The 25,000-nt window shown below is 47.0% G+C and overlaps 1 protein-coding gene across 1 annotated transcript in view; it reads left to right on the top strand.

The window, feature by feature from the left end:
* Positions 1-25,000, top strand: part of LOC128699890 (low-density lipoprotein receptor-related protein 4) — an 846,819-nt gene that overhangs the window by 805,154 nt on the left and 16,665 nt on the right. The window contains exons 12-15 of the mRNA XM_070086860.1: positions 5,291-5,444; positions 5,970-6,084; positions 16,828-16,922; positions 17,694-17,875. Of these exons, the coding sequence (XP_069942961.1) occupies positions 5,291-5,444; positions 5,970-6,084; positions 16,828-16,922; positions 17,694-17,875 (546 nt within the window). The remainder of the gene's footprint in view (positions 1-5,290; positions 5,445-5,969; positions 6,085-16,827; positions 16,923-17,693; positions 17,876-25,000) is intronic.

Below are 25,000 nucleotides of genomic sequence, written 5' to 3'. Positions count from 1 at the left end.
TGGTTGACAGAAATATAATTGAATCTTGTTTCATAAAAAGCAGTTTTGAAAATAATATGAATATTTCCTTAGGTTTGTATAAATTAGATTCATTTATAATTAATGAAATTTGGTTAGAGTTTAATAATACATTGGACAAATAATAAACCTTATTTCTTGGGTAGAATGATTTGTTGGTGGGTTGTCGTTAGGACCTGTCTAGTTGGACAAGCGGACCTACTGCAGTGTTCCTATTTTCTTATGAGTCCGGTACTGTCCCGCGTCAGGTGTTTCTTTGTTGTGGGAGTTGACTGTGAGGTGTGATCTAAGCCCTTTAATTGCCTTCCTTTGATGTATTGCTTTCATAGTTCCTTGACAATGTGAGTAGTCACGAAAGCGCTTGGAATTTCACTACTCTTTCACATTGGTTGTTTTGCATTTTTTAAAATCACCTGTTTACTGTGATCTTATTGTATATATATATATATATATATATATATATATATATATATATATATATATATATATATATATATATATATATATATATATATATATATATATATATATATATATATATATATATATATATATATATATTTATATATATATATATATATATATATACATATATATATATATATATATATATATATATATATATATATATATATATATATATATATATATATATATATATATATATGTAATACCGCGACGGGCTGGAGTTTTGAGACTCTATGACCGCGGGTTCAATCCCGGCCGGGGGTATGGTTTGATATATATATATACATATATATATACATATATATACCATATATATATATATATATATATATATATACCATATATATATAGGTAGTAGGTTGGTAGACAGCAACCACCCAGGGAAGTACTACCGTCCTGCCAGATGACTGTGAAACAGAAACCTGTAACTGTTTTGCATGATGGTAGGATTGCTGGTTTCTTTTTCTGTCTCATAAACACGCTAAGATAACAGGGATATCTTGCTACTCCTACTTACACTTTGGTCACACTTCACAGACACGCACATGCATATATATATATACATACATCTAGGTTTTTCTCTTTTTTCTAAATAGCTCTTGTTCTTTTTTATTTCTTCTATTGTCCATGGGGAAGTGGAAAAGAATCTTTCCTCCGTAGGCCATGCGTGTCGTATGAGGCGACTAAAATGCCGGGAGCAATGGGCTAGTAACCCCTTCTCCTGTATACAATTACTAAAAAAGAGAAGAAGAAAAACTTTATAAAACTGGGTTGCTTAAATGTGCGTGGATGTAGTGCGGATGACAAGAAACAGATGATTGCTGATGTTATGAATGAAAAGAAGTTGGATGTCCTGGCCCTAAGCGAAACAAAGCTGAAGGGGGTAGGAGAGTTTCAGTGGGGGGAAATAAATGGGATTAAATCTGGAGTATCTGAGAGAGTTAGAGCAAAGGAAGGGGTAGCAGTAATGTTAAATGATCAGTTATGGAAGGAGAAAAGAGAATATGAATGTGTAAATTCAAGAATTATGTGGATTAAAGTAAAGGTTGGATGCGAGAAGTGGGTCATAATAAGCGTGTATGCACCTGGAGAAGAGAGGAATGCAGAGGAGAGAGAGAGATTTTGGGAGATGTTAAGTGAATGTATAGGAGCCTTTGAACCAAGTGAGAGAGTAATTGTGGTAGGGGACTTGAATGCTAAAGTAGGAGAAACTTTTAGAGAGGGTGTGGTAGGTAAGTTTGGGGTGCCAGGTGTAAATGATAATGGGAGCCCTTTGATTGAACTTTGTATAGAAAGGGGTTTAGTTATAGGTAATACATATTTTAAGAAAAAGAGGATAAATAAGTATACACGATATGATGTAGGGCGAAATGACAGTAGTTTGTTGGATTATGTATTGGTAGATAAAAGACTGTTGAGTAGACTTCAGGATGTACATGTTTATAGAGGGGCCACAGATATATCAGATCACTTTCTAGTTGTAGCTATACTGAGAGTAAAAGGTAGATGGGATACAAGGAGAATAGAAGCATCAGGGAAGAGAGAGGTGAAGGTTTATAAACTAAAAGAGGAGGCAGTTAGGGTAAGATATAAACAGCTATTGGAGGATAGATGGGCTAATGAGAGCATAGGCAATGGGGTCGAAGAGGTATGGGGTAGGTTTAAAAATGTAGTGTTAGAGTGTTCAGCAGAAGTTTGTGGTTACAGGAAAGTGGGTGCAGGAGGGAAGAGGAGCGATTGGTGGAATGATGATGTAAAGAGAGTAGTAAGGGAGAAAAAGTTAGCATATGAGAAGTTTTTACAAAGTAGAAGTGATGCAAGGAGGGAAGAGTATATGGAGAAAAAGAGAGAAGTTAAGAGAGTGGTGAAGCAATGTAAAAAGAGAGCAAATGAGAGAGTGGGTGAGATGTTATCAACAAATTTTGTTGAAAATAAGAAAAAGTTTTGGAGTGAGATTAACAAGTTAAGAAAGCCTAGAGAACAAATGGATTTGTCAGTTAAAAATAGGAGAGGAGAGTTATTAAATGGAGAGTTAGAGGTATTGGGAAGATGGAAGGAATATTTTGAGGAATTGTTAAATGTTGATGAAGATAGGGAAGCTGTGATTTCGTGTATAGGGCAAGGAGGAATAACATCTTGTAGGAGTGAGGAAGAGCCAGTTGTGAGTGTGGGGGAAGTTCGTGAGGCAGTAGGTAAAATGAAAGGGGGTAAGGCAGCCGGGATTGATGGGATAAAGATAGAAATGTTAAAAGCAGGTGGGGATATAGTTTTGGAGTGGTTGGTGCAATTATTTAATAAATGTATGGAAGAGGGTAAGGTACCTAGGGATTGGCAGAGAGCATGCATAGTTCCTTTGTATAAAGGCAAAGGGGATAAAAGAGAGTGCAAAAATTATAGGGGGATAAGTCTGTTGAGTGTACCTGGTAAAGTGTATGGTAGAGTTATAATTGAAAGAATTAAGAGTAAGACGGAGAATAGGATAGCGGATGAACAAGGAGGCTTTAGGAAAGGTAGGGGGTGTGTGGACCAGGTGTTTACAGTGAAACATATAAGTGAACAGTATTTAGATAAGGCTAAAGAGGTCTTTGTGGCATTTATGGATTTGGAAAAGGCGTATGACAGGGTGGATAGGGGGGCAATGTGGCAGATGTTGCAAGTGTATGGTGTAGGAGGTAGGTTACTGAAAGCAGTGAAGAGTTTTTACGAGGATAGTGAGGCTCAAGTTAGAGTATGTAGGAAAGAGGGAAATTTTTTCCCAGTAAAAGTAGGCCTTAGACAAGGATGTGTGATGTCACCGTGGTTGTTTAATATATTTATAGATGGGGTTGTAAGAGAAGTAAATGCGAGGGTTTTGGCAAGAGGCGTGGAGTTAAAAGATAAAGAATCACACACAAAGTGGGAGTTGTCACAGCTGCTCTTTGCTGATGACACTGTGCTCTTGGGAGATTCTGAAGAGAAGTTGCAGAGATTGGTGGATGAATTTGGTAGGGTGTGCAAAAGAAGAAAATTAAAGGTGAATACAGGAAAGAGTAAGGTTATGAGGATAACAAAAAGATTAGGTGATGAAAGATTGAATATCAGATTGGAGGGAGAGAGTATGGAGGAGGTGAACGTATTCAGATATTTGGGAGTGGACGTGTCAGCGGATGGGTCTATGAAAGATGAGGTGAATCATAGAATTGATGAGGGAAAAAGAGTGAGTGGTGCACTTAGGAGTCTGTGGAAACAAAGAACTTTGTCCTTGGAGGCAAAGAGGGGAATGTATGAGAGTATAGTTTTACCAACGCTCTTATATGGGTGTGAAGCGTGGGTGATGAATGTTGCAGCGAGGAGAAGGCTGGAGGCAGTGGAGATGTCATGTCTGAGGGCAATGTGTGGTGTGAATATAATGCAGAGAATTCGTAGTTTGGAAGTTAGGAGGAGGTGCGGGATTACCAAAACTGTTGTCCAGAGGGCTGAGGAAGGATTGTTGAGGTGGTTCGGACATGTAGAGAGAATGGAGCGAAACAGAATGACTTCAAGAGTGTATCAGTCTGTAGTGGAAGGAAGGCGGGGTAGGGGTCGGCCTAGGAAGGGTTGGAGGGAGGGGGTAAAGGAGGTTTTGTGTGCGAGGGGCTTGGACTTCCAGCAGGCATGCGTGAGCGTGTTTGATAGGAGTGAATGGAGACAAATGGTTTTTTAATACTTGACGTGCTGTTGGAGTGTGAGCAAAGTAACATTTATGAAGGGATTCAGGGAAACCGGCAGGCCGGACTTGAGTCCTGGAGATGGGAAGTACAGTGCCTGCACTCTGAAGGAGGGGTGTTAATGTTGCAGTTTAAAAACTGTAGTGTAAAGCACCCTTCTGGCAAGACAGTGATGGAGTGAATGATGGTGAAAGTTTTTCTTTTTCGGGCCACCCTGCCTTGGTGGGAATCGGCCGGTGTGATAATAAAAAAAAAAAAAATATATATATATATATATGACTACTGATCGCGATGCCAACTGACTCATAATTTCATGTTTTTCACTGCTAAGTCAAACTATAACTTTTACTGAAGCTGTGTCACCGTCAGCAGGGTATTGTCTGCCTGTGTGTCTCCTCTGTCCTCTATAAACTACGGCTAAATTTATGGGCTTGGTCTTTCATTACGGAACGTCAGGCAGATCTTCATTATCTCCTTATAGGCCCCTCACGTTAAACGTTAGGGAACTGATTAGCAAATCTTTCTTCGATCTCATACAGTTCTAATCCTGCTAACGTTTGACTGTTGGGCATAAGTATATTGCACAGTCTCCCCAGTTCATCTTAAGAACCTTAGTGTCGTTCAGGGATTATATCTCTGCCTGTTAGCCTCTCTAGCTTCTCTGTCTTCCCCAACTGGGAACCTGTATGCAGCAGCAGGTATGCCTTTTTTGCAGGATTCACGAGCTGCTCATTATATCTCTTCCTTCGTAAACTCTCATTCATACAGACAAGTCTCACACGTTAATAAGAGTAATTGGTTTAATCGTCGATTTTCTGTCTTCGTTTGTCTGTCTCTGTTTCTCTCTCTCTAACTTCTTCCCATTCTTGTTCACCCTCATACCATTCCCTTTCTTCTCTTCCTTGGAAATTGCCGGTGATTCACGTTTCTTCCAACCTCCTTCCGTGACTGAAGGCCGATGAGTCCGCTGGGAATTTGTGCTCGCTCTTCCGCGAACTCTTTCCCGGTTTTAATCCAAGGACATTCTGGGTGGCCAGTTTTTATATCACTTTTTTTTATTTGTACACATAGGTGATCACACGTGCACATTACAGAATGTTCTCTCCACTCTGGGACAGATCAACATTGATGGGAGAGCGTATACCAGCGTGGCCAAGGGACTACAAAATGCAATAGCCATCGACTACCATTACTACCATTCACTCATCTTCTGGACGGATGTCAGCTTGGACGCTATTATGAGAGCTTACCTCAACGGCTCCGGAGAAAGAGGTCAGCCAGGGGTCACTCAGCGACCACTCACTAGGGGGTCAGAGGTCATTGATCAAGGGTCACAAACCATTGATCAGGAGTTATGGAACCAGCATCCAGGGGTGAAAGGACAGGAATCAGATCAAAGGACAGTGGTTAAGAGAAGGTGGCATAGGAATTAAGAGCCAAAAGACAGGAACAGAAACCAGTGATTAGAAGAAATGGGTTAGGAACTAGGGGGTCAAGTGCCCTGGGCCAGAAACCATGGGGGTCAAGTATTGGGGTCAAGAACCAGGGGTCAGTGGAAAAGGGGGTCTGTGGTCACTGGGTGATCACAGAAGGTAGTCTTTAATGATATGAAATTATGATCATGTTGATATCTATCAAATAATCAGCGAAAGATATTCATTCTGTTATCTTACTGCATTCATAATATATTTCTTAAATATCTCTATCACACACACACACACACACACACACACACACACACACACACACACACACACACACACACACACACACACACACACACACACACACACACAGCCATCGTGAGGTGGGGACTGCGGAAGCCCAGTGGAATTGCAGTGGACTGGGTGAACGATCACGTGTACTGGCTGGACAGTGTCACGCGCAGGATAGAAGTGTCTCACCTTGACGGGTGAGTATCTCAACCCTCCCTCACGTGTCATGCCTCACCTGTCATGCCTCACCTGTCATCCCTCACCTGTCATCCCTCACCTGTCGTACCTCACCTGTCATACCTCACCTGTCATAACTCACCTGTCATACCTAACCTGTCATACCTAACCTGTCATACCTCACCTGTCATCCCTTACCTGTCATCCCTCACCTGTCATAACTCACCTGTCATACCTCACCTGTCATAACTCACCTGTCATACCTCACCTGTCATAACTCACCTGTCATCCCTCACCTGTCATACCTCACCTGTCATAACTCACCTGTCATACCTAACCTGTCATACCTCACCTGTCATCCCTTACCTGTCATCCCTCACCTGTCATAACTCACCTGTCATACCTCACCTGTCATAACTCACCTGTCATCCCTCACCTGTCATACCTCACCTGTCATACCTCACCTGTCATCCCTTACCTGTCATCCCTCACCTGTCATCCCTCACCTGTCATCTCTCACCTGTCATCCCTCACCTGTCATCCCTTACCTGTCATTCCTGACCTGTCATCCCTGACCTATCATCCCATACCTGTCATTCCTCACCTGTCATCCCTTACTGTCATCCCTGACCTGTCATCCCTGACCTGTCATCCCTTACCTGTCATCCCTCACCTGTCATCCCTCACCTGTCATCCCTCACCTGTCATCCTTTACCTGTCATCCTTCACCTGTCATCCCTTACCTGTCATCCCTCACCTGTCATCCCTCACCTGTCATCCCTCACTTGTCATCCTTCACCTGTCATCCCTCACCTGTCATCCCTCACATGTCATCCCTCACCTGTCATTCCTTACCTGCCATCCCTCACCTGTCATCCTTCACCTGTCATCCCTCACCTGTCATCCCTCACCTGTCATCCCTCACATGTCATCCTTTACTTGTCATCCTTCATCTGTCATTCCTCACCTGTCATCTCTCACCTATCATCCCTCATCTGTCACCCCTCACCTGTCATCCCTCACCTGTCATCCCTCACCTGTCATACCTCACCTGTCATTCCTTACCTGCCATCCCTCACCTGTCATCCCTCATCTGTCATCCCTCACCTGTCGTCCCTCACCTGTCATCCCTCACCTGTCATCCCTCACCTGTCATCCCTCACCTGTCATCCCTCACCTGTCATCCCATACCTGTCATCCCTCACCTGTCATCCCTCACCTGTCATCCCTCACCTATCATCACTCACCTGTCATCCCTCACCTGTCATCCCTCACCTGTCATCCCTCACCTGTCATCCCTCACCTTTCATCCCTCACGGCTCAGGCCTCACCTCTCCTCCCTCAGGGAGTAGGCAGAATAGGCTAGAATGTGGTGGAGTATCTTGGAGTGTAATGTAGTAAGCTGTATGGAGTAGGTTGGAGTATGGAGTAGGCTGGGGAATGGAGTAGGCAGGAATATGGACTAGGGTGGGGAAAGGAGTAGCCTGGAGTATGGAGTAGGCCGGAGTGTGGTGAAATAAACTGGAGTGTGGTGTAGTAAGCTGGTGTGTGATGGAGTAGGCTGGAAAGCTGTGGAGTAAGCTGGAGTGTGGTGGAGTAGGCTGGTGTGTGGCTGAGTAGGTTGGAGTGTGGTAGAGTAAGTTGGAATATGGCGGAGTAGGCTGGAGTATGGTGTAGTAGGCAGGAGTGTATTGGAGTAGGCTGGAAAGTTGTGGAGTAGGCTGGAGTGTGGTGTAGTAGGCAGGTATGTGACGGAGTAGGCTAGAGTCTGGTGGAGTAGAATGGTGTGTGGTGGAGTAGGCTGGAGTATGATGGAGTAGGCAGGTGTGTAGTGGAGTAGATTAGTGTGTGGTGGAGTAGGGTGGAGTGTGGTAGACTGGGCCGGTGTGTGGTGGAGTAGACTAGTGTGTTTTAAAGTAGGCTGGACTGTGGTGGAGTAGGTTGGAGTGTGGTAGAGTAGGCTAGAGTGTGGTGGAGTAGACTGGTGTGCAGTGCAGAAATCTGGTGTGTGGTGGAGTAGGCTGGAGTCTGGTGAAGTAGGTTTGAGTGCAGTAGAACAGGCTGGAGTCTGGTGGAATAGACTAGAGTGTGGTGGAGTAGGCTAGAGTTTGGTGGAGTAGTCTGGAGTGTGGTGTAGATTAGTGTGCAGTTGAGTAGACCGGTGAGTGGCGGAGTAGGCTGGAGTGTGGTGGAATAGGCTGGTGTGTAGTGGAGTAATCCGGTGTGTGGTGGAGTAGGCTGGTGTGTGGTGGAGTAAGGTGGAGTGTGGTGAAGTAGGCTAGAGAGCGGTGAAGTAGCCTGAAGTGTGGTGGATTAGGCTGTAGTGTGGTGTAATATGATAGAGCATGGTGGAGTAGGCTGGAGTGTGGTAGAATATGCTAGAGTATGGGGGAGTAGGCTGGAGTGTGGTGGAGTAGGCTAGAGTGTGGTGGAGTAGGTTAGAGTGTGGTGGAATAGGCTAGAGTTTGGTGGAATAGGCTAGAGTGTGGTGGAATAGGCTAGAGTGTGGTGGAATAGGCTGTAGTGTGGTGTAATAGGCTGGAGTGTGGTGGAGTAAGCTAGAGTGTGGTGGAGTTGGCTAGAGTGTGGTGGAGTAGGCTGGAGCGCGGTGGAGTAGGCTGGAGTGTGGTGGAGTAGACTAGAGTGTGGTGGAGTAGGCTAGAGTGTGATGGAGCTGGCTAGAGTGTGGTGGAGTAGGTTGGAGAGTGGTGGAGTAGGTTAGAGTGTGGTGGAATAGGGTGGAGAGTGGTGGAGTAGGTTAGAGTGTGGTGGAGTAGGCTAGAGTGCGGTAGAATAGGTTGGAGTGCGGTGGAGTAGGTTGGAGTGTAGTAGAGTAGGCTAGAGTGTGGTGGAGTAGACTGGTGTGTAGTGCAGTAATCTGATGTGTGGTGGAGTAAGCTGGTGTATGCTGGAGTAGGCTAGAGTGCGGTAGAATAGGGTGGAGTCTGGTGGAATAGGCTAGAGTGTGGTGGAGTAGGCTAGAGTTTGATGGAGTAGTCTGGAGTGTGGTGGAGTAGACTAATGTGCAGTGCAGTAGACTGGTGTGTGGCGGAGAAGGCTGCAGTGTGGTGGAATAGGTTGGTGTGTTTTGGAATAATCCGGTGTGTGGTGGAGTAGGTTGGGGTGTGGTGGAGTAGGGTGTAGTGTGGTGAAGTAGGCTAGAGTGCGGTGAAGTAGGCTGGAGTGTGGTGGAGTAGGCTGGAGTGTGGTAGAATATGCTGGAGTGTGGTGGAGTAAGCTGGAGTGTGGTGGAGAAGGCTTGAGTTTGGTGGAGTAGGCTAGAGTAAAGTGGAATAGGCTAGAGGGTGGTGTAATAGGCTAGAGTGTGGTGGAACAGGCTCTAGTGTGGCGGAATATGCTAGAGTGTGGTGTAGTAGGCTGGAGTGTGGTGGACTATGCTAGAGTGTGGTGGAGTAGGCTAGAGTGTGGTGGTGCACGCTGGAGTGTGTTGAAGAAGGCTGGAGCGTGGAGGAGTAGACTAGAGTGTGGTGGAGTAGGCTACATTGTGGAGGAATAGGTTAGACTGTGGTTCAATAGGCTAGAGTGTGGTGGAATATGCTAGAGTGTAGTGAAGTAGACTAGAGTGTGTTGGAGTTGACTAGGGTGTGGTGGAGTAGGCTGGAGCGCGGTGGAGTAGGCTGGAGTGTGGTGGAGTAGGTTAGAGTGTGGTGTAATAGGCTTGAGTGTGGTGGAGTCGTCTAGAGTGTGGTGGAGTAGGCTGGAGTGTGGTGGAATAGGCTAGAGTGTGGTGGATTAGGCTATAGTGTGGTGGATTAGGCTGGAGTGTGGTGGTGTAGGCTAGAGTGTGGTGGAGTAGGTTGGAGAGTGGTGGAGTAGGTTGGAGAGTGGTAGACAAGGCTAGAGTGTGGTGGAGTAAGGTAGAGTGCTGTGGAGTAGGTTAGAGTGCGGTGGAGTAGGTAGGTGTGTAGTGCAGTAATCTGGTGTGTAGTGAGAAGGCTGGTGTATGGTGGAGTAGGCTGGAGTCTGGTGAAGTAGGCTAAAGTGCGGTAGAATAGGCTGGAGTCTGGTGGAATAGGCTAAAGTGTGGTGGAGTAGGTTAGAGATTGGTGGAGTAGTCTGGAGTGTGGTGGAGTAGACAAGTGTGCAGTGGAGTAGACTGGTGTGTGGCGGAGTAGGATGGAGTGTGGTGGAATAGGCTGGTGTGTATTGGAGTAATCCAGTGTGTGGTGGAGTAGGGTGGAGTGTGGTGAAATAGGCTAGAGTGCGGTGGAGTAGGCTGGATTGTGGTGGATTAGGCTCTAGTGTGGAGGAATATGCTAGAGTGTGGTGAAGTAGGCTGGAGTGTGGTAGAGTATGCTAGAGTATGGTGGAGTAGGCTAGAGTGAGGTGGAATAGGCTAGAGTGTGGTGGAGGAGGCTAGAGTGTGGTGGTGTAGGCTGGAGTGTGTTGAAGTAGGCTGGTGTGTGGTGGAGTAGACTAGAGTGCGGTGGAGTAGGCTAGAGTGTAATGGAGTAGGCTAGAGTGTGGTAGACTAGACTGAAGTGTGGTGGAGTAGGTTAGAGTGTTGTGGAGTTATCTATTGTGTAGTGGAGTAGGCTGGAGCGCGGTGGAGTAGGCTGTAGTGTGGTGGAGTAGGCTAGAGTGTGGTGGAATAGGCTAGAGTGTGGTGGAATAGGCTAGAGTGTTGTGGAGAAGGCTGGAGTGTGGTGGAGTAGGCTGGAGTGTGGTGGAGTAGGCTAGAGTGTGGTGGAGTAGGCTAGAGTGTGGTGGAGTAGCCTAGAGTGCGGAGGAGTGAGCTAGAGTGTGGTGGAGTAAAGTGGAGTGTGCTGGAGTAGGCTGCAGTGTGGTGGAGTAGACTAGTGTGCAGTGGAGTAGACTGGTGTGTGGCGGAGTAGGCTGCAGTGTGGAGGAATAGGCGGATGTGTAGTGGAGTAATCCCGTGTGTGGTAGAGTAGGCTGGTGTGTGGTGGAGTAGGGTGGAGTGTGATAGAGTAGGCTAGAGTGTGGTGTATAAGGCTGGAGTTTGGAGGAGTTTGCTAGAGTGTGGTGGAGTAGGATAGAGTCTAGTGGAGTAAGCTGGAGTGTGGTGGAGTAGACTGGAGTGTGGTGGAGTAGACTAGAGTGTGGTGGAGTACGCTAGAGTTTGTGGGAGTATGCTAGAGTGTTTTGGAATAGGCTAGAGTGTGGTGTAGTAGGCTAGAGTGTGGTGGAGTTGGTTAGAGTATGGTGGAGTAGGGTAGAGTGTGGTGGAGCAGGCTGGAGTATCGTGGAGTAGACTATTGTGCAGTAGAGTAGACCGGTGTGTGGCGGAGTAGACTGGAGTGTCATGGAATAGGCTGGTGTGTAGTGGAGTAGTCCGGTGTGTGGTAGAGTAGGCTGGTGTATGGTGGAGTGTGGTGAAGTAGGCTAAAGTTCGGTGGAGCAGGCTGGAGTGTGGTGGATTCGGCTATAGAGTGGTGCAGTATGCTAGAGTGTGGTGGAGTAGGCTGGAGTGTGGTACAGTAGGCTAGAGTGTGGTGGAGTAGGCTAGAGTGCAGTGGTGTAGGCTAGAATGTTGTGGAATAGGGTAGAGTGTTGTGGAATAGGCTAGAGTGTGGTGGACTTGGCTAGAGCGTGGTGGAGTAGGCTAGAGTGTAGTGGAGTAGGCTGGAGTGTGGTGGAGTAGGCTGAAGTGTGGGGGAGTAGACTAGAATGTGGTGGAGTAGGCTACAGTGTTGTGGAATAGGCTAGAGTGTGGTGGACTTTGCTAGACCGTGGTGGAGTAGGCTAAAGTGTGGTGGAGTTGGCTAGAGAGTGGTAGAGTTGGCTTTGTTGTGGAATAGACTAGAGTGTGGTGGAGTTGGTTAGAGTGTGGTGGAATAGGCTAGAGTGTGGTGGAGTCGGCTGGAGTGTGGTGGAGTAGGCTAGAGTGTGGTGGGGTAGGCTAGAGTTTGCGGAGTAGGCTGGAGTGTGGTGGAATAGGCTGAAGTGTGGTGGAGTAGACTAGAGTGTGGTGGAGTAGGCTACAGTGTTGTGGAATAGACTAGAGTGTGGTGGAGTTGGTTAGAGTGTGGTGGAATAGGCTAGAGTGTGGTGGAGTAGGCTGGAGTGTGGTGGAGTAGGCTAGAGTATGGTGGGGTAGACTAGAGTTTGCGGAGTAGGCTGGAGTGTGGTGGAGTAGGCTAGAGTGTGGTGGAGTAGGGTAGAGCGTGGTGGAGTAGGTTGGAGTGTCGTGGAGTAGACTAATGTGCAGTGGAGTAGACTGGTGTGTGGCGGAGTAGACTGGAGTGTGGTGAAATAGGCTGGCGTGTACTGGAGTAGTCCGGTGTATGGTGGAATAGGCTGGTGTGTGGTGGAGTAGGGTGGAGTGAGGTGAACTAGGCTTGAGTTCGGTGGAGTAGGCTGGAGTGTGGTGGATTAGGCTCTAGTGAGGCGCAATATGCTAGAGCGTTGTGGAGTAGGCTGGAGTGCGGTAGAGTAGGCTAGAGTGTGGTGGAGTAGGCTAGAGTGTGGTGGAGTAGGTTAGAGTGTGGTGTAATAGGCTAGAGTGTGGTGGAGTAGTCTATAGTGTGGTGGAGTAGGCTAGAGTGTGGTGGATTAGGCTGGAGTGTGGTGGTGTAGGCTAGAGTGTGGTGGAGTAGGTTGGAGAGTGGTGGAGTAGGTTGGAGAGTGGTAGACAAGGCTAGAGTGTGGTGGAGTAGGGTAGAGTGCTGTGGAATAGGTTAGAGTGCGGTGGAGTAGGTAGGTGTGTAGTGCAGTAATCTGGTGTGTAGTGAGAAGGCTGGTGTATGGTGGAGTAGGCTGGAGTCTGGTGAAGTAGGCTAAAGTGCGGTAGAATAGGCTGGAGTCTGGTGGAATAGGCTAAAGTGTGGTGGAGTAGGCTAAAGTTTGGTGGAGTAGTCTGGAGTGTGGTGGAGTAGAGAAGTGTGCAGTGGAGTAGATTGGAGTGTGGCGGAGTAGGATGGAGTGTGTTGGAATAGGCTGGTGTGTATTGGAGTAATCCAGTGTGTGGTGGAGTAGGGTGGAGTGTGGTGAAATAGGCTAGAGTGCGGTGGAGTAGGCTGGATTGTGGTGGATTAGGCTCTAGTGTGATGGAATATGCTAGAGTGTGGTGGAGTTGGCTGGAGTGTGGTAGAGTATGCTAGAGTATGGTGGAGTAGGCTAGAGTGAGGTGGAATAGGCTAGAGTGTGGTGGAGGAGGCTAGAGTGTGGTGGTGTAGACTGGAGTGTGTTGAAGTAGGCTGGTGTGTGGTGGAGTAGACTAGAGTGCGGTGGAGTAGGCTAGAGTGTAATGGAGTAGGCTAGAGTGTGGTAGACTAGACTAGAGTTTGGTGGAGTAGGCTGAAGTGTGGTGGAGTAGGTTAGAGTGTGGTGGAGTTATCTATTGTGTAGTGGAGTAGGCTGGAGCGTGGTGGAGTAGACTGTAGTGTGCTGGAGTAGGCTAGAGTGTGGTGGAATAGGCTAGAGTGTGGTGGAATAGGCTAGAGTGTTGTGGAGTAGGCTGGAGTGTGGTGGAGTAGGCTGGAGTGTGGTGGAGTAGGCTAGAGTGTGGTGGAGTAGGTTAGAGTGCGGAGGAGTGATCTAGAGTGTGGTGGAGGAAAGTGGAGTGTGCTGGAGTAGGCTGCAGTGTGGTGGAGTAGACTAGTGTGCAGTGGAGTAGACTGGTGTGTGGCGGAGTAGGCTGCAGTGTGGAGGAATAGACGGATGTGTAGTGGAGTAATCTGGTGTGTGGTAGAGTAGGCTGGTGTGTGGTGGAGTAGGGTGGAGTGTGATAGAGTAGGCTAGAGTGTGGTGTATAAGGCTGGAGTTTGGAGGAGTTTGCTAGAGTGTGGAGTAGGATAGAGTCTAGTGGAGTAAGCTGGAGTGTGGTGGAGTAGATTGGTGTGTGGTGGAGTAGACTAGAGTGTGGTGGAGTACGCTAGAGTTTGGTGGAGTATGATAGAGTGTTTTGGAATAGGCTAGAGTGTGGTGGAGTAGGCTAGAGTGTGGTGGAGTTGGTTAGAGTATGGTGGAGTAGGGTAGAGTGTGGTGGAGCAGGCTGGAGTATCGTGGAGTAGACTAGTGTGCGGTAGAGTAGACCGGTGTGTGGCGGAGTAGACTGGAGTGTGATGGAATAGGCTGGTGTGTAGTGGAGTAGTCCGGTGTGTGGTAGAGTAGGCTGGTGTATGGTGGAGTGTGGTGAAGTAGGCTAAAGTTCGGTGGAGCAGGCTGGAGTGTGGTGGATTCGGCTATAGAGTGGTGCAGTATGCTAGAGTGTGGTGGAGTAGGCTGGAGTGTGGTACAGTAGGCTAGAGTGTGGTGGAGTAGGCTAGAGTGTAGTGGTGTATGCTAGAGTGTTGTGGAATAGGGTAGAGTGTTGTGGAATAGGCTAGAGTGTGGTGGACTTGGCTAGAGCGTGGTGGAGTAGGCTAGAGTGTAGTGGAGTAGGCTGGAGTGTGGTGGAGTAGGCTGAAGTGTGGGGGAGTAGACTAGAGTGTGGTGGAGTAGGCTACAGTGTTGTGGAATAGGCTAGAGTGTGGTGGACTTTGCTAGACCGTGGTGGAGTAGGCTAAAGTGTGGTGGAGTTGGCTATAGAGTGGTAGAGTTGGCTTTGTTGTGGAATAGACTAGAGTGTGGTGGAGTTGGTTAGAGTGTGGTGGAATAGGCTAGAGTGTGGTGGAGTCGGCTGGAGTGTGGTGGAGTAGGCTAGAGTGTGGTGGGGTAGTCTAGACTTTGCGGAGTAGGCTGGAGTGTGGTGGAATAGGCTGAAGTGTGGTGGAGTAGACTAGAGTGTGGTGGAGTAGGCTACAGTGTTGTGGAATAGGCTAGAGTGTGGTGGAGTAGGCTGGAGTGTGGTGGAGTAGGCTAGAGTATGGTGGGGTAGACTAGAGTTTGCGGAGTAGGCTGGAGTGTGGTGGAGTAGGCTAGAGTGTGGTGGGGTAGGGTAGAGCGTGGTGGATTAGGCTAGAGTGTGGTGGAGTTGGCTAGAGAGTGGTAGAGTTGGCTGGAGCGTGGTGGACTAGGCTGGAGTGTGGTGGAGTAGGCTAGAGTGTGGTGGAGTTGGCTAGAAAGTGGTGGAATATGCTCGAGCGTGGTGGAGTATGTTGGAGAGTGGTGGTATAGGCTAGAGTGTTGTGGAGTAGGGTAGAGTGCGGTGGAGTAGGTTTAGGTTTGGTGGAGTAGGTAGGTGTGTAGTGCAGTAATCTGGTGTGTGGTGGAGTAGGTTTAGGTGCGGTGAAGTAGGTAGGTGTGTAGTGCAGTAATCTGGTGTGTGGTGGAGTAGGCTGGCTTATGGTGGAGTAGGCTGGAGTCTGGTGAAGTAGGCTAGAGTTTGGCGTATGGTTGAGTAGGCTGGAGTGTGGTGGAGTAGGGTGGAGTGTGGTGGAATAGGCTGGAGTGTGGTTAAGTAGGCTGGAGTGTGGTTGAGTAGGCTGGAGTATGGTGGAGTAGACTATATTGTGGTGGAGTAGGCTGGAGTGTGATGGAATAGGCTGGAGTGTGATGGAATATGCTGAAGTGTGATGGAGTAGGCTGGCTTAGACTGACGCATCTTGTGTTGGTGCAGGTCGTGTCGTAGAAATAGGCTAGAGTGTGGTGTGTGGTGGAGTAAGCTGGAGTGTGGTGGAGTAGGTTACAGTGTGTTGGAGTAGGCTAGAGTGTGGTTTAGTTGGTTATAGTGTGGTGGAATAGGCTGGTGTGTGGTGGAGTAGGCTAGAGTGTGGTGGAGTAGGCTGGAGTGCGGTGGAGTAGGCTAGAGTGTGGTGGAGTAGGCTAGAGTGTGGTGGAGTTGGTTAGAGTGTGGTGGAGTAGGCTAGAGTGTGGTGGAGTAGGCTGGAGTGTGGTGGAGTAGGCTAGAGTGTGGTGGAGTAGGCTAGAGTGTGGTGGAGTAGGGTAGAGTGTGATGGAGTTGGCTAGAGAGTTGTGGAGTTGGCATGAGCGTGGTGGAGTAGGCTGGAGTTTGGTAGTGTAGGCTGGAGAGTGGTGGAGTAGGCTGGAGTATGGTGGAGTAGGCTGGAGTGTGGTGGAGTAGGCTGGAGTGTGGTGGAGTAGACTGGAGTGTGGTGGAGTAGGCTGGAGTAGGCTGGAATGTGATGGTGTAGGCTGGAGTGTGGTGGAGTAGGCTGGAGTGTGGTGAAGTAGGCTGGAGTGTGTTGGCGTAGGCTGGAGTATGGTGGAGTAGACTGGAGTGTGGTGGAGTAGGCTGGAGTGTGGTGGAGTAGGCTGGAGTAGGCTGGAGTGTGATGGTGTAGGCTGGAGTGTGGTGGAGTAGGCTGGAGTGTGGTGAAGTAGGCTGAAGTGTGGTTGAGTAGGCTGGAGTATGGTGGAGTAGACTGAAGTGTGGTTGAGTAGGCTGGAGTGTGATGGAATAGGCTGAAGTGTGATGGAGTAGGCTGGCTTAGACTGACGCATCTTGTGTTGGTGCAGGTCGTGTCGTAGAAATAGGCTAGAGTGTGGTGTGTGGTGGAGTAGGCTGGAGTGTGGTGGAGTAGGTTAGAGTGTGTTGGAGTAGGCTAGAGTGTGGTTTAGTTGGTTATAGTGTGGTGGAGTAGGCTGGTGTGTGGTGGAGTAGGCTAGAGTGTGGTGGAGTAGGCTGGAGTGTGGTGGAGTAGGCTAGAGTGTGGTGGAGTAGGCTAGAGTGTGGTGGAGTTGGTTAGAGTGTGGTGGAGTAGGCTAGAGTGTGGTGGAGTAAGCTGGAGTGTGGTGGAGTAGGCTAGAGTGTGGTGGAGTAAGCTGGAGTGTGGTGGAGTAGGCTAGAGTGTGGTGGGTTAGGCTAGAGTTTGCGGAGTAGGCTGAAGTGTGATGGAGTAGGCTGACTTAGACTGACGCATCTTGTGTTGGTGCAGGTCGTGTCGTAGGCCGCTTGTCTGGACCAACCTGCAGAAGCCAAGAGCTCTTCTCCTACACCCGGCCAGAGACCTCCTGGTCTGGACCGACTGGGGTGAGTAGACCACGGTCTTACAGGGACTGTCTGGTCATGATTTGACTTCATGGTAGGGTGTGGCTAGAAGACCTGGGTGATGCGCTGACTGTCAGATAGACTGTGCTTAGTAGACCAGGGTCTTGAGATGAATGTCTAATAGGCTGTGGTAAGTAGACCAGGGTCATGTTGTGGTTGTCTGATACACTGTGGTTAGTAGACCTGGGTCACATGAGCTGACTGTCTGATAGACTCTGGTGAGTAGACCAGAGTCATGATATTGCTGTCTGATACACTCTAATTAGTAGACCAGGGTCATGATTTGACTGTCTGATAGACTGTGCTTAGTAAACCAGAATCATAAGCTGACTTATAGTCTGTTGTTAGTAGACCAGGGTCATGAGCTGACTGTGTGATAGATTGTGGTGAGAAGACCAGGTTCATGATCTGGCTGTCTGATGGACTGTGGTTAGCAGACCTGGGTCACATGAGCTGACTATCTCATAGACTTGTTTTGAGTAGACCAAGGTTATGACCTGACTGCCTGATCGACTGCGGTAAGTCTAAACCTATTTCAGTAGTCTAAACTGAACGATAAAACTCATCCAATTAAATTTCGTGTAATTACAGCATGGTACTAAGTTGAATATTATTTACACGAATGCTCTCAGATCAACCAAACTCAAATATAGTTTTCCTCGTAAGTGCTCGGACAACTTTCAGTTTTTATGCAAGTCGTGTTCCACTAGGGGCTCCACTTCATTTCACCTCTTGACTCTTTGCATGTGCAAGGTTCCAATCCGAGGATCGAACGTGCGTACCTGGACGGGTCAGAGAGGCAGGTGATCATTGGAGAGGGTCTCCACTGGCCTAATGGCATCACAATCGACTATCCTACGGAGACGCTGTACTGGGTCGACGCCAAGGAACACGTCATAGAGGCGGCTCAGATCGACGGTACCAACAGAAGGAAGGTAAGAGCCGGAACGGTGCAAATTTCTTCCGGAATTTCATTGCATGAAGTCGCTTTTCGTTGTTACCCATTGTCTATCTGTCTGCCTGTCGTTCCTACTCGTACACAGGGAACACAATGGCACTTTTTCGTGTTGTCTGGTAATTGCCCAGTCTCAAGGTGCTTGCTGAAGCTCTTTGCCATAACGTTACAAAGTTGTGATCATCTCAGCACCAGTGGAGATGCGTTGTTTAAACTAATTGTTTTTATGTCCTGTTCATATAGCACTTCCAACACTTTGTGCTTTGTTAGGTGAATTATTTCTGTTCCTGGTGTGTGCGTTCTTACCTATTGTCGTTGCAGGGGTCGATTTACAGCTCCTACCCCGCCTCTTCACTGCTCGCTACTAGGTCACTCTCTCTCCCTGCTCAGTAAGCTTTATCATACCTCTTCTTAAAGATATGTATAGATCTTGCTTCCACTAATCACTCTTTAGACTGTTTCACTTCCTGACAACTCTATGACTGAAGAAGTACTTCCTAACATCCCTGTGACTCGTCTGAGTTTTCAATTTCCAGTTATGACCCCTTGTTGTTGTGTCCCAAATCTGAAAAATACTCCCCTTGTCCACCTTGTCAATTCCTCTCAGTATTTTATATGCCGTTATCATGTCCTCACTATCCCTCTTGTCCTTCAGTGTTGTCAGGCTGATTTTCCTTAACCTCTCCTCGAAGGACATTTCCCTTAGCTCTGGAACTAGTCTTGTTGCAAACCTTTACACTTTCTGCAATTTCTTAAACGTGCTTTACCAGATGTGGGTTCCATACTTGCGCTCCATATTCCAATATGGTCCTGACGTACATTGTGTTTAGAGCCTTGAACGATTCCTTAATGAGGTTGTCGAAACGATCCTTGAATAAGGTTTACAGTCTGCGGTCTTCTTTGACTTTCCCTAATCTTCATGGCTTTGCACTTGGTGAGGTTAAACTCCAGGAACCAGTTGTTAGACCAGGCTTGCAGCCTGTATAGATCCCTTTGTATTCCTATCTGATCCTCATCCGTTGGAAGTCACCGCATTACCTTCAAGTCGTCTGCAAAGAGGGACACCTCTGAATTTATCCCTTCCTTCACGCTATTCACATATAAAAGAAACAGCACCGGTCCTGGGACTGGCCCTTGTGGAACCCCGCTCGTCACAGGCGCCCACCCTGACACCATGTCACGTACCGTCACTCGTTATTGCCTTCCTTAGCCTTTCCTGGTATTTATGCCTGCTCCTCAGGTTTAAGTACTAATCTCTTGTGCGGAACTGTATTGAAAGCCTTCTTACAATACAAAAAATGCAGTCCACACACCCCTCTCTCCTGACTTCTGTTACCTAAAACTCCAGTAGGTGTATGGCACAGGATGTCCCTTCCCTGAAACCGTGCTGGTTATTGGGCATAATAATCTTCTCCATGATTTTGCATACTATACACGTTAGTGATAATGGTCAGTAGTTTAATTCTACATGTCTGTCTCCTGTTTTAAAGACTGGAACTACATTTGCCGTCTTCCACACCTCAGGTAGTTGCCCCGTTTCGATAGAGGTGTTGAAGATTTTTGTTAATGGCACACACAATGCCTTCGCTCCCTCTTTCAGAACCCACAGAGATATGTTGTCTGGTCCCAACGGCTTTGAGATATCAAGTTAACTTAGCAGCCTCTTCACCTCCTCGTGGGTTGTATGTAGTGTGTACAGTACTTGATGGTATACCTTTCCTTCCCGGATTGCTGGAGTGTTTTCTGTCTCCACTGAAAATACATCCTTAAATCTCGTGTTGAGCTCTTTCACATACTTCTTGGTCATTTCTTGTGATTTTCTCTCCTTCCTTCCTCAGCCTAACTACCTGGTCTTTGACTGTTGTTTTCCTCCTGATGTGGCTGTGGGTGATATGGGTCATATTACAACGCAGGAACAAAAAGGCCTGTTATCCTGGGTGTAAAGGGGAGTAACGAGCAGAACAAACACAGCTGAATGACTCTGAATTAAATTTTCCTTCACCAAGTGCAATTATAAGTATTTACAAGTATGTACACTGTATACAGTTGTAAATGTATGTGTACAACACGGTAAATCAAGAAGCAAAGACACAGCCTGGAGACATAATAGGCAACCGTGCTCAACCAGCAGCTGGGTGAAAATGACAAGGGTGAGAATGTGAGCGGTATCCACGTCACCTTCACAACTGCCAGATTCACAATATGTTTGGCTGAACCTAAGAACTGATCTGACGATGGGGCCCCGATCGTCCAACCCTTAGTTACCTGGTTTGCTGGTTGGGGAGGTAGCCTTTAAAGAGTGTGTTCACATGCTCTGAATAAATGTTACATACTCTTTGAATGCAACAGGTCATAATTGGCTTTCGATGCTATATCATTCTCGTATTGTCACTGGGCCTCCCTCCTTATCCATGCATATTCGTTCCAGGCTCTTCTGCTAATCTCGTCATTTTCCTGGGGCTTTTGTCTTCTATACATTTTTCATTCTCTAATACATATTGTTTTGGCCTCTGCACACCTTTGGGTAAACCAAGGACTCGTTCTATTCTTCCCATTATTTCTGTTGACATTGGGTACGAGCCTCTCCTCTTTCTCTTTCCCACTACACCTCATGCAGGAAATTCCTCATGCCTGTGTAGTCCCCTCGTTTGTCATTTGGCTTCTTCTATCCTACCCAGGCTGCTTCATTCTCCAATTTTAATTCATCAGTGTATTCGAAGCTCAGGATCAAGTGACCACTAGCTCCGAGAGGCTTTTCATGTGTAATGCCCTCGATGTCTGAACTACTCAAGGTGAATACGGGGTGTAGCCTTGCTGGTTCATCCTTCTCTCTCTCTCTCTCTTTTACACAGGGTTTGACAAGGTTAGGTTAAGGATCCCTAGCTTTATTGACAAGCTATTTACAGATTAAGGATTCCTGACTTTGTTGTTAAGCTAAGAGCTGTTACCTACATCAGCTCATTTGAAAGCATTTTATTGTTATGAAACATACAAGTATTTTTATTGTTACGAAACATACAAGCAGGGAACAGGATGAAGATGGAGCCATCTGTGGGCCAGCATTTTCATTTGATCAACTGACTTTATCTCGGTTTTTCAAACCATTCATCACAACTGTCTGACACTGCAGCATCATGGGATCTTGTTACAAAGAATTCTTCAACACTTGTCCAACCTTTGGACGAAGACCTACTTCGACTAGTGGATGGTACCACTATGAACCCGCCTCCGCCTGCTTCACCTCACCTCACTACAGTATATAAGCCACGTCTACGGCCCTATGCTGTACATTCTACAAGATTGATGGACTGAACACATCGACTCCAGGCTGAGGGACTGATTACCTCTTACTCCTCCTCTCCTTACGCCTTCCTCTTTGTATTGGACTGATGAAGCCACTGTGTGGCGAAACGTTTCCTGAATAAAGATTCCCATATGCTGCATAAGTGTCTCAATCTTCAACTTGTCGGTTTTTCAAACCATTCATCACATGACTTTATCTCGTTGCCATCATGATGCTGTACGAATGTGTTCCAGACTCGAATCATCCTGGGGATAAATGATCTCAGATGAAGTGATGTTCTGGAGAAGGTTACAACCAGATTGAAGTTGCTGCTTTCTGCCCATTTTGTGGTATAGAAGCTTGCTTTTCGCTGTCCTCGAAGTGGATCCAAGTGTGACACTTTGACAATATTGGCCTTGTACATATGAGTAAGGCCACCCACATCCCTCCTGTGTTGAAGGCTGTGCTGAAATGACAGATCTATCCAGGATGGGTCCAGGCGAGAGATGAGACGTCTTGCTCTGTTCTCTACTCTTTCAAGCAGTCGCAGATGAGAGGGGGGGCAGGCAAACCAAGAAAGTGGAGCATACTCTAGTTGTGAGCGTACTTGTGCCTCATGCAGAATCTTGCAACCCCTACTGTCAAGCAGATGCTGCCTTGTTTGCAACATTTACAACGTGGTTCTTCATGGTCAGTTTGGAGTCATATTTCACCCCAGGGATATCAACTTTTTCCCCAGGTACCAACACCCTCCCATTCATACTTACTACTGCACCGGCATTACCATCATGGTGCCTAGAGACCATCATTATTTGAGTTTTCTCAGGTGCAAATGTTACTTGCCATCTATTTCCCCAAGCTGATATAGCTCTTAGCTGGTGATTGATGTAGCTTACAGCAGCTGGCATGAAGTTATGGGTTATGAAGAAGGTCATTGAAGTAGACATTCCATAACAATGGTCCCAGCACACTTCCTTGTGGAACAATTGTCTTGCTAATTCCGTTCCATTGAGAACTACCCTTAGAGATCTACCATGAAGGTAATCACTGAGGAGACATAGCGTAGAGCCTGCAATTCCCAGAGCTTGCAGTTTTGCTAAGAGGCCCTGGTGCCACACCAGGTCGAAAGCACCAGCAATGTCCAGTGCTACAACACAGCTGACTTTGGATTCATCCAGTCACTGGTGCCATTTAGTGGAGAGGTTTAACAACAGATCAGCAACAAAGTAACCTTTCCAGAAGCCATATTGAAGGTCACAAAGTAGTGAGTGGTAGTCAAAAAAATCTGTCATTTGTCTTGAGATTATTGTCTCAAGGATCTTGCTAGTGATTGACAGGAGTGATACTGGTCTGTAGTTGCTGATTTCTGCTCTGCTCTTCTTTTTGTGAACAGGGACTACATTTGCCTTTTTCCTCAGAGAGGGCCATTTACACTGTACTAGGCAGTGCTGAAAGATGCGAGTTAGAGGTGCTGCTAGCTGGTCTGCACATCTCAGCAATGTTAGGCTCAACTTGTCTGGGCCCACAGCCTTTTCTTGGTCAAACGATTTAAGAAGGAAATGCAGCTCTTCCTGCCTTATTGTCACCACTGACAGTTTTGACACAGTTCTTGCAGCTAGCCAAAGAGGGTCCCTCGCTGGATCAGGAACTTGCATTTTGGTAGCAAAGTGTTCAGCAAAGAGGTCCGCTTTCTCTTGACTACTATTAGAGGTGGTTCCATCCTGTCGATTTAGAGGTGGAATGGGTTCATCAGGCAGATAACCTTGTCTGTCCTTGACCAGAGACCACCAGGTTTTGGAACCTACTCTACCTGATGCTAGCTTTCTTTTTGTGTCTGCCTCCCATTTAGCGATGGCCCACTTTTGAACGTCACCCATATGCCTACAGGCTTGCCTGTGCACGTTCCTGTTATAGGTGGTAGGATGTCTCTTACAACTTCGCCATGCCTTGTACTTAGCAGTAGCAGCCTCTCTACAACGAAAGCCAAACCAAGGCTGATCTGTTCTCTCTCTCTCTCTCTCTCTCTCTCTCTCTCTCTCTCTCTCTCTCTCTCTCTCTCTCTCTCTCTCTCTCTTTCTCTCTCTCTCTCTCTCTCTCTCTTGCTCTCGCTCTGGTAGTGTCTCTAACATGTTGATGTATGAGGTTTTCCAGTACCATCTCCATCAACTTAGCTCTCCTTGTTTCCGGTCCCCCGTGTGTCTCCAAGTTTTCCATCAGTCTCCTTGTGAGTGAAATCACCCACAACTAGTAGCTTTGCCATACCTATATGAGTTCTCCTGGTTATCTCAGCTAGAATGTCCACCATTTCTCTGTTGTTCTCATCATACTCTTGTCTTAGCCTCCTGCTATTCTGTAGTAGGTTGTACATTACTCCAATCACCATCATGATACCCCCCAGTCTGACGTGTTCGTACTATGTAGTTCCTTGCTTCTCTTCTGTCCATTTCTTCCATCTCAAAACTCGAGAAATATATGGTATAAAATACCGACACGATGGAAAAATAAACACAGAGGCAGTATAATGTGAGCCTTTATTCACAATGCTTCGCCCACACAGTGGGCTTTATCAAGTCACAAACAGATCTGTTTGTGACTTGAGAAATCCCACTGTGTGGGGGAAACGTTGTCAATAAAGGATCACATTATTCTGCATCTGCGTTTATTTGTCCACCTCAAAACTCTACTACCTCCTACCCCAGTGTTCCCTCTATCTTTCCTCAGGATTTGATATCCGGATGGAAAGAACGCATCTGTTATCATCACCGTGAGGTTTGTTTTTTTGAGCACTATGACGTCTGGGAATGCCTCCATGATTCTTTTGTGCCACTCTTCACATTCATTTCTTATTCCATCTGTCTTGGTGTATTATACCTTTAGCTTCTTTTCCAACACTTTTCTGGGGGGTTGCGGGGGATGGGGAAGTGGGAGATCTGGCAAGATTTTATGGGAGGCTGCTGTGGAAGTGGAGTTTGTGGGGGCTGTGGGTTTTGGCTTAATTTGTTTGGCTGCAGTGAGGTGTCAGGGTTGAGGGGTGTTCTGTGGGTGATTCTGAGGAAGGTTGTGTTTGCTGATCCTCCTGAGTCTAGGCTTCCCTGCCCATCTCTATCCTTGACTCTCTTTCCTGTTCCTTTCATCTTTGTATCTTTCTTTTGCTCTGTGGTGATCGAAGTACACCCGCTGATAATTTGATGGGCTCCTGCTGCAGGATCCTGTTATGCCCCTGTTCTGATTGAAAATCAATTTGATTGGACGATTTCTTCCAATTGAGTACCCCACTTCCTTGTTTATCAGCGGAGTCATGTCTTTCTCTTCTATCTGTTTCATATTTTCGATCTCTTTATCCTTCCTCTTGTTGTCTTTCTTCATTGTCCCTTCGGCCTCGTGAAACCCATGAACGAGATTGACCTCTTCCTCTCATAAGAACATAAGAACATAAGAATGTAGGAACACTGCAGAAGGCCTACTGGCCCATACGAGGCAGGTCCTTATCAAAACGACATCTGTTAGGTAAGACACATATGCAACAGTTAGACAACTTTATTCCGAAACGTTTCGCCTATGGAACTGAACTGCTCCAGGCTGAGGGACTGACAACCTCAAATTCTACGACTTCAAGGGTGATGGACTGATACATCGTCTTCACATCTCTACTGTTCCTGCCTACTTTCTGTATTCGACTGAAGAAGCCTACTGTGTAGGCGAAACGTTTCGGAATAAAGTTGTCTAACTGTTGCCTATGTGTCTTACCTAACAACCTGTCGGTATTGTATACCATTTTGATGTTCAAAACGACATCTACCTAAAGCTACTCAAGAAATAACT

The sequence above is a fragment of the Cherax quadricarinatus genome, chromosome 20 (assembly GCF_038502225.1).
Source record: "Cherax quadricarinatus isolate ZL_2023a chromosome 20, ASM3850222v1, whole genome shotgun sequence".
Lineage (NCBI taxonomy): Eukaryota > Metazoa > Arthropoda > Malacostraca > Decapoda > Parastacidae > Cherax > Cherax quadricarinatus.
The sequence above is the reverse complement of the archived record's forward strand: the minus strand, read 5'-3'. Positions and strand labels throughout refer to the sequence as shown.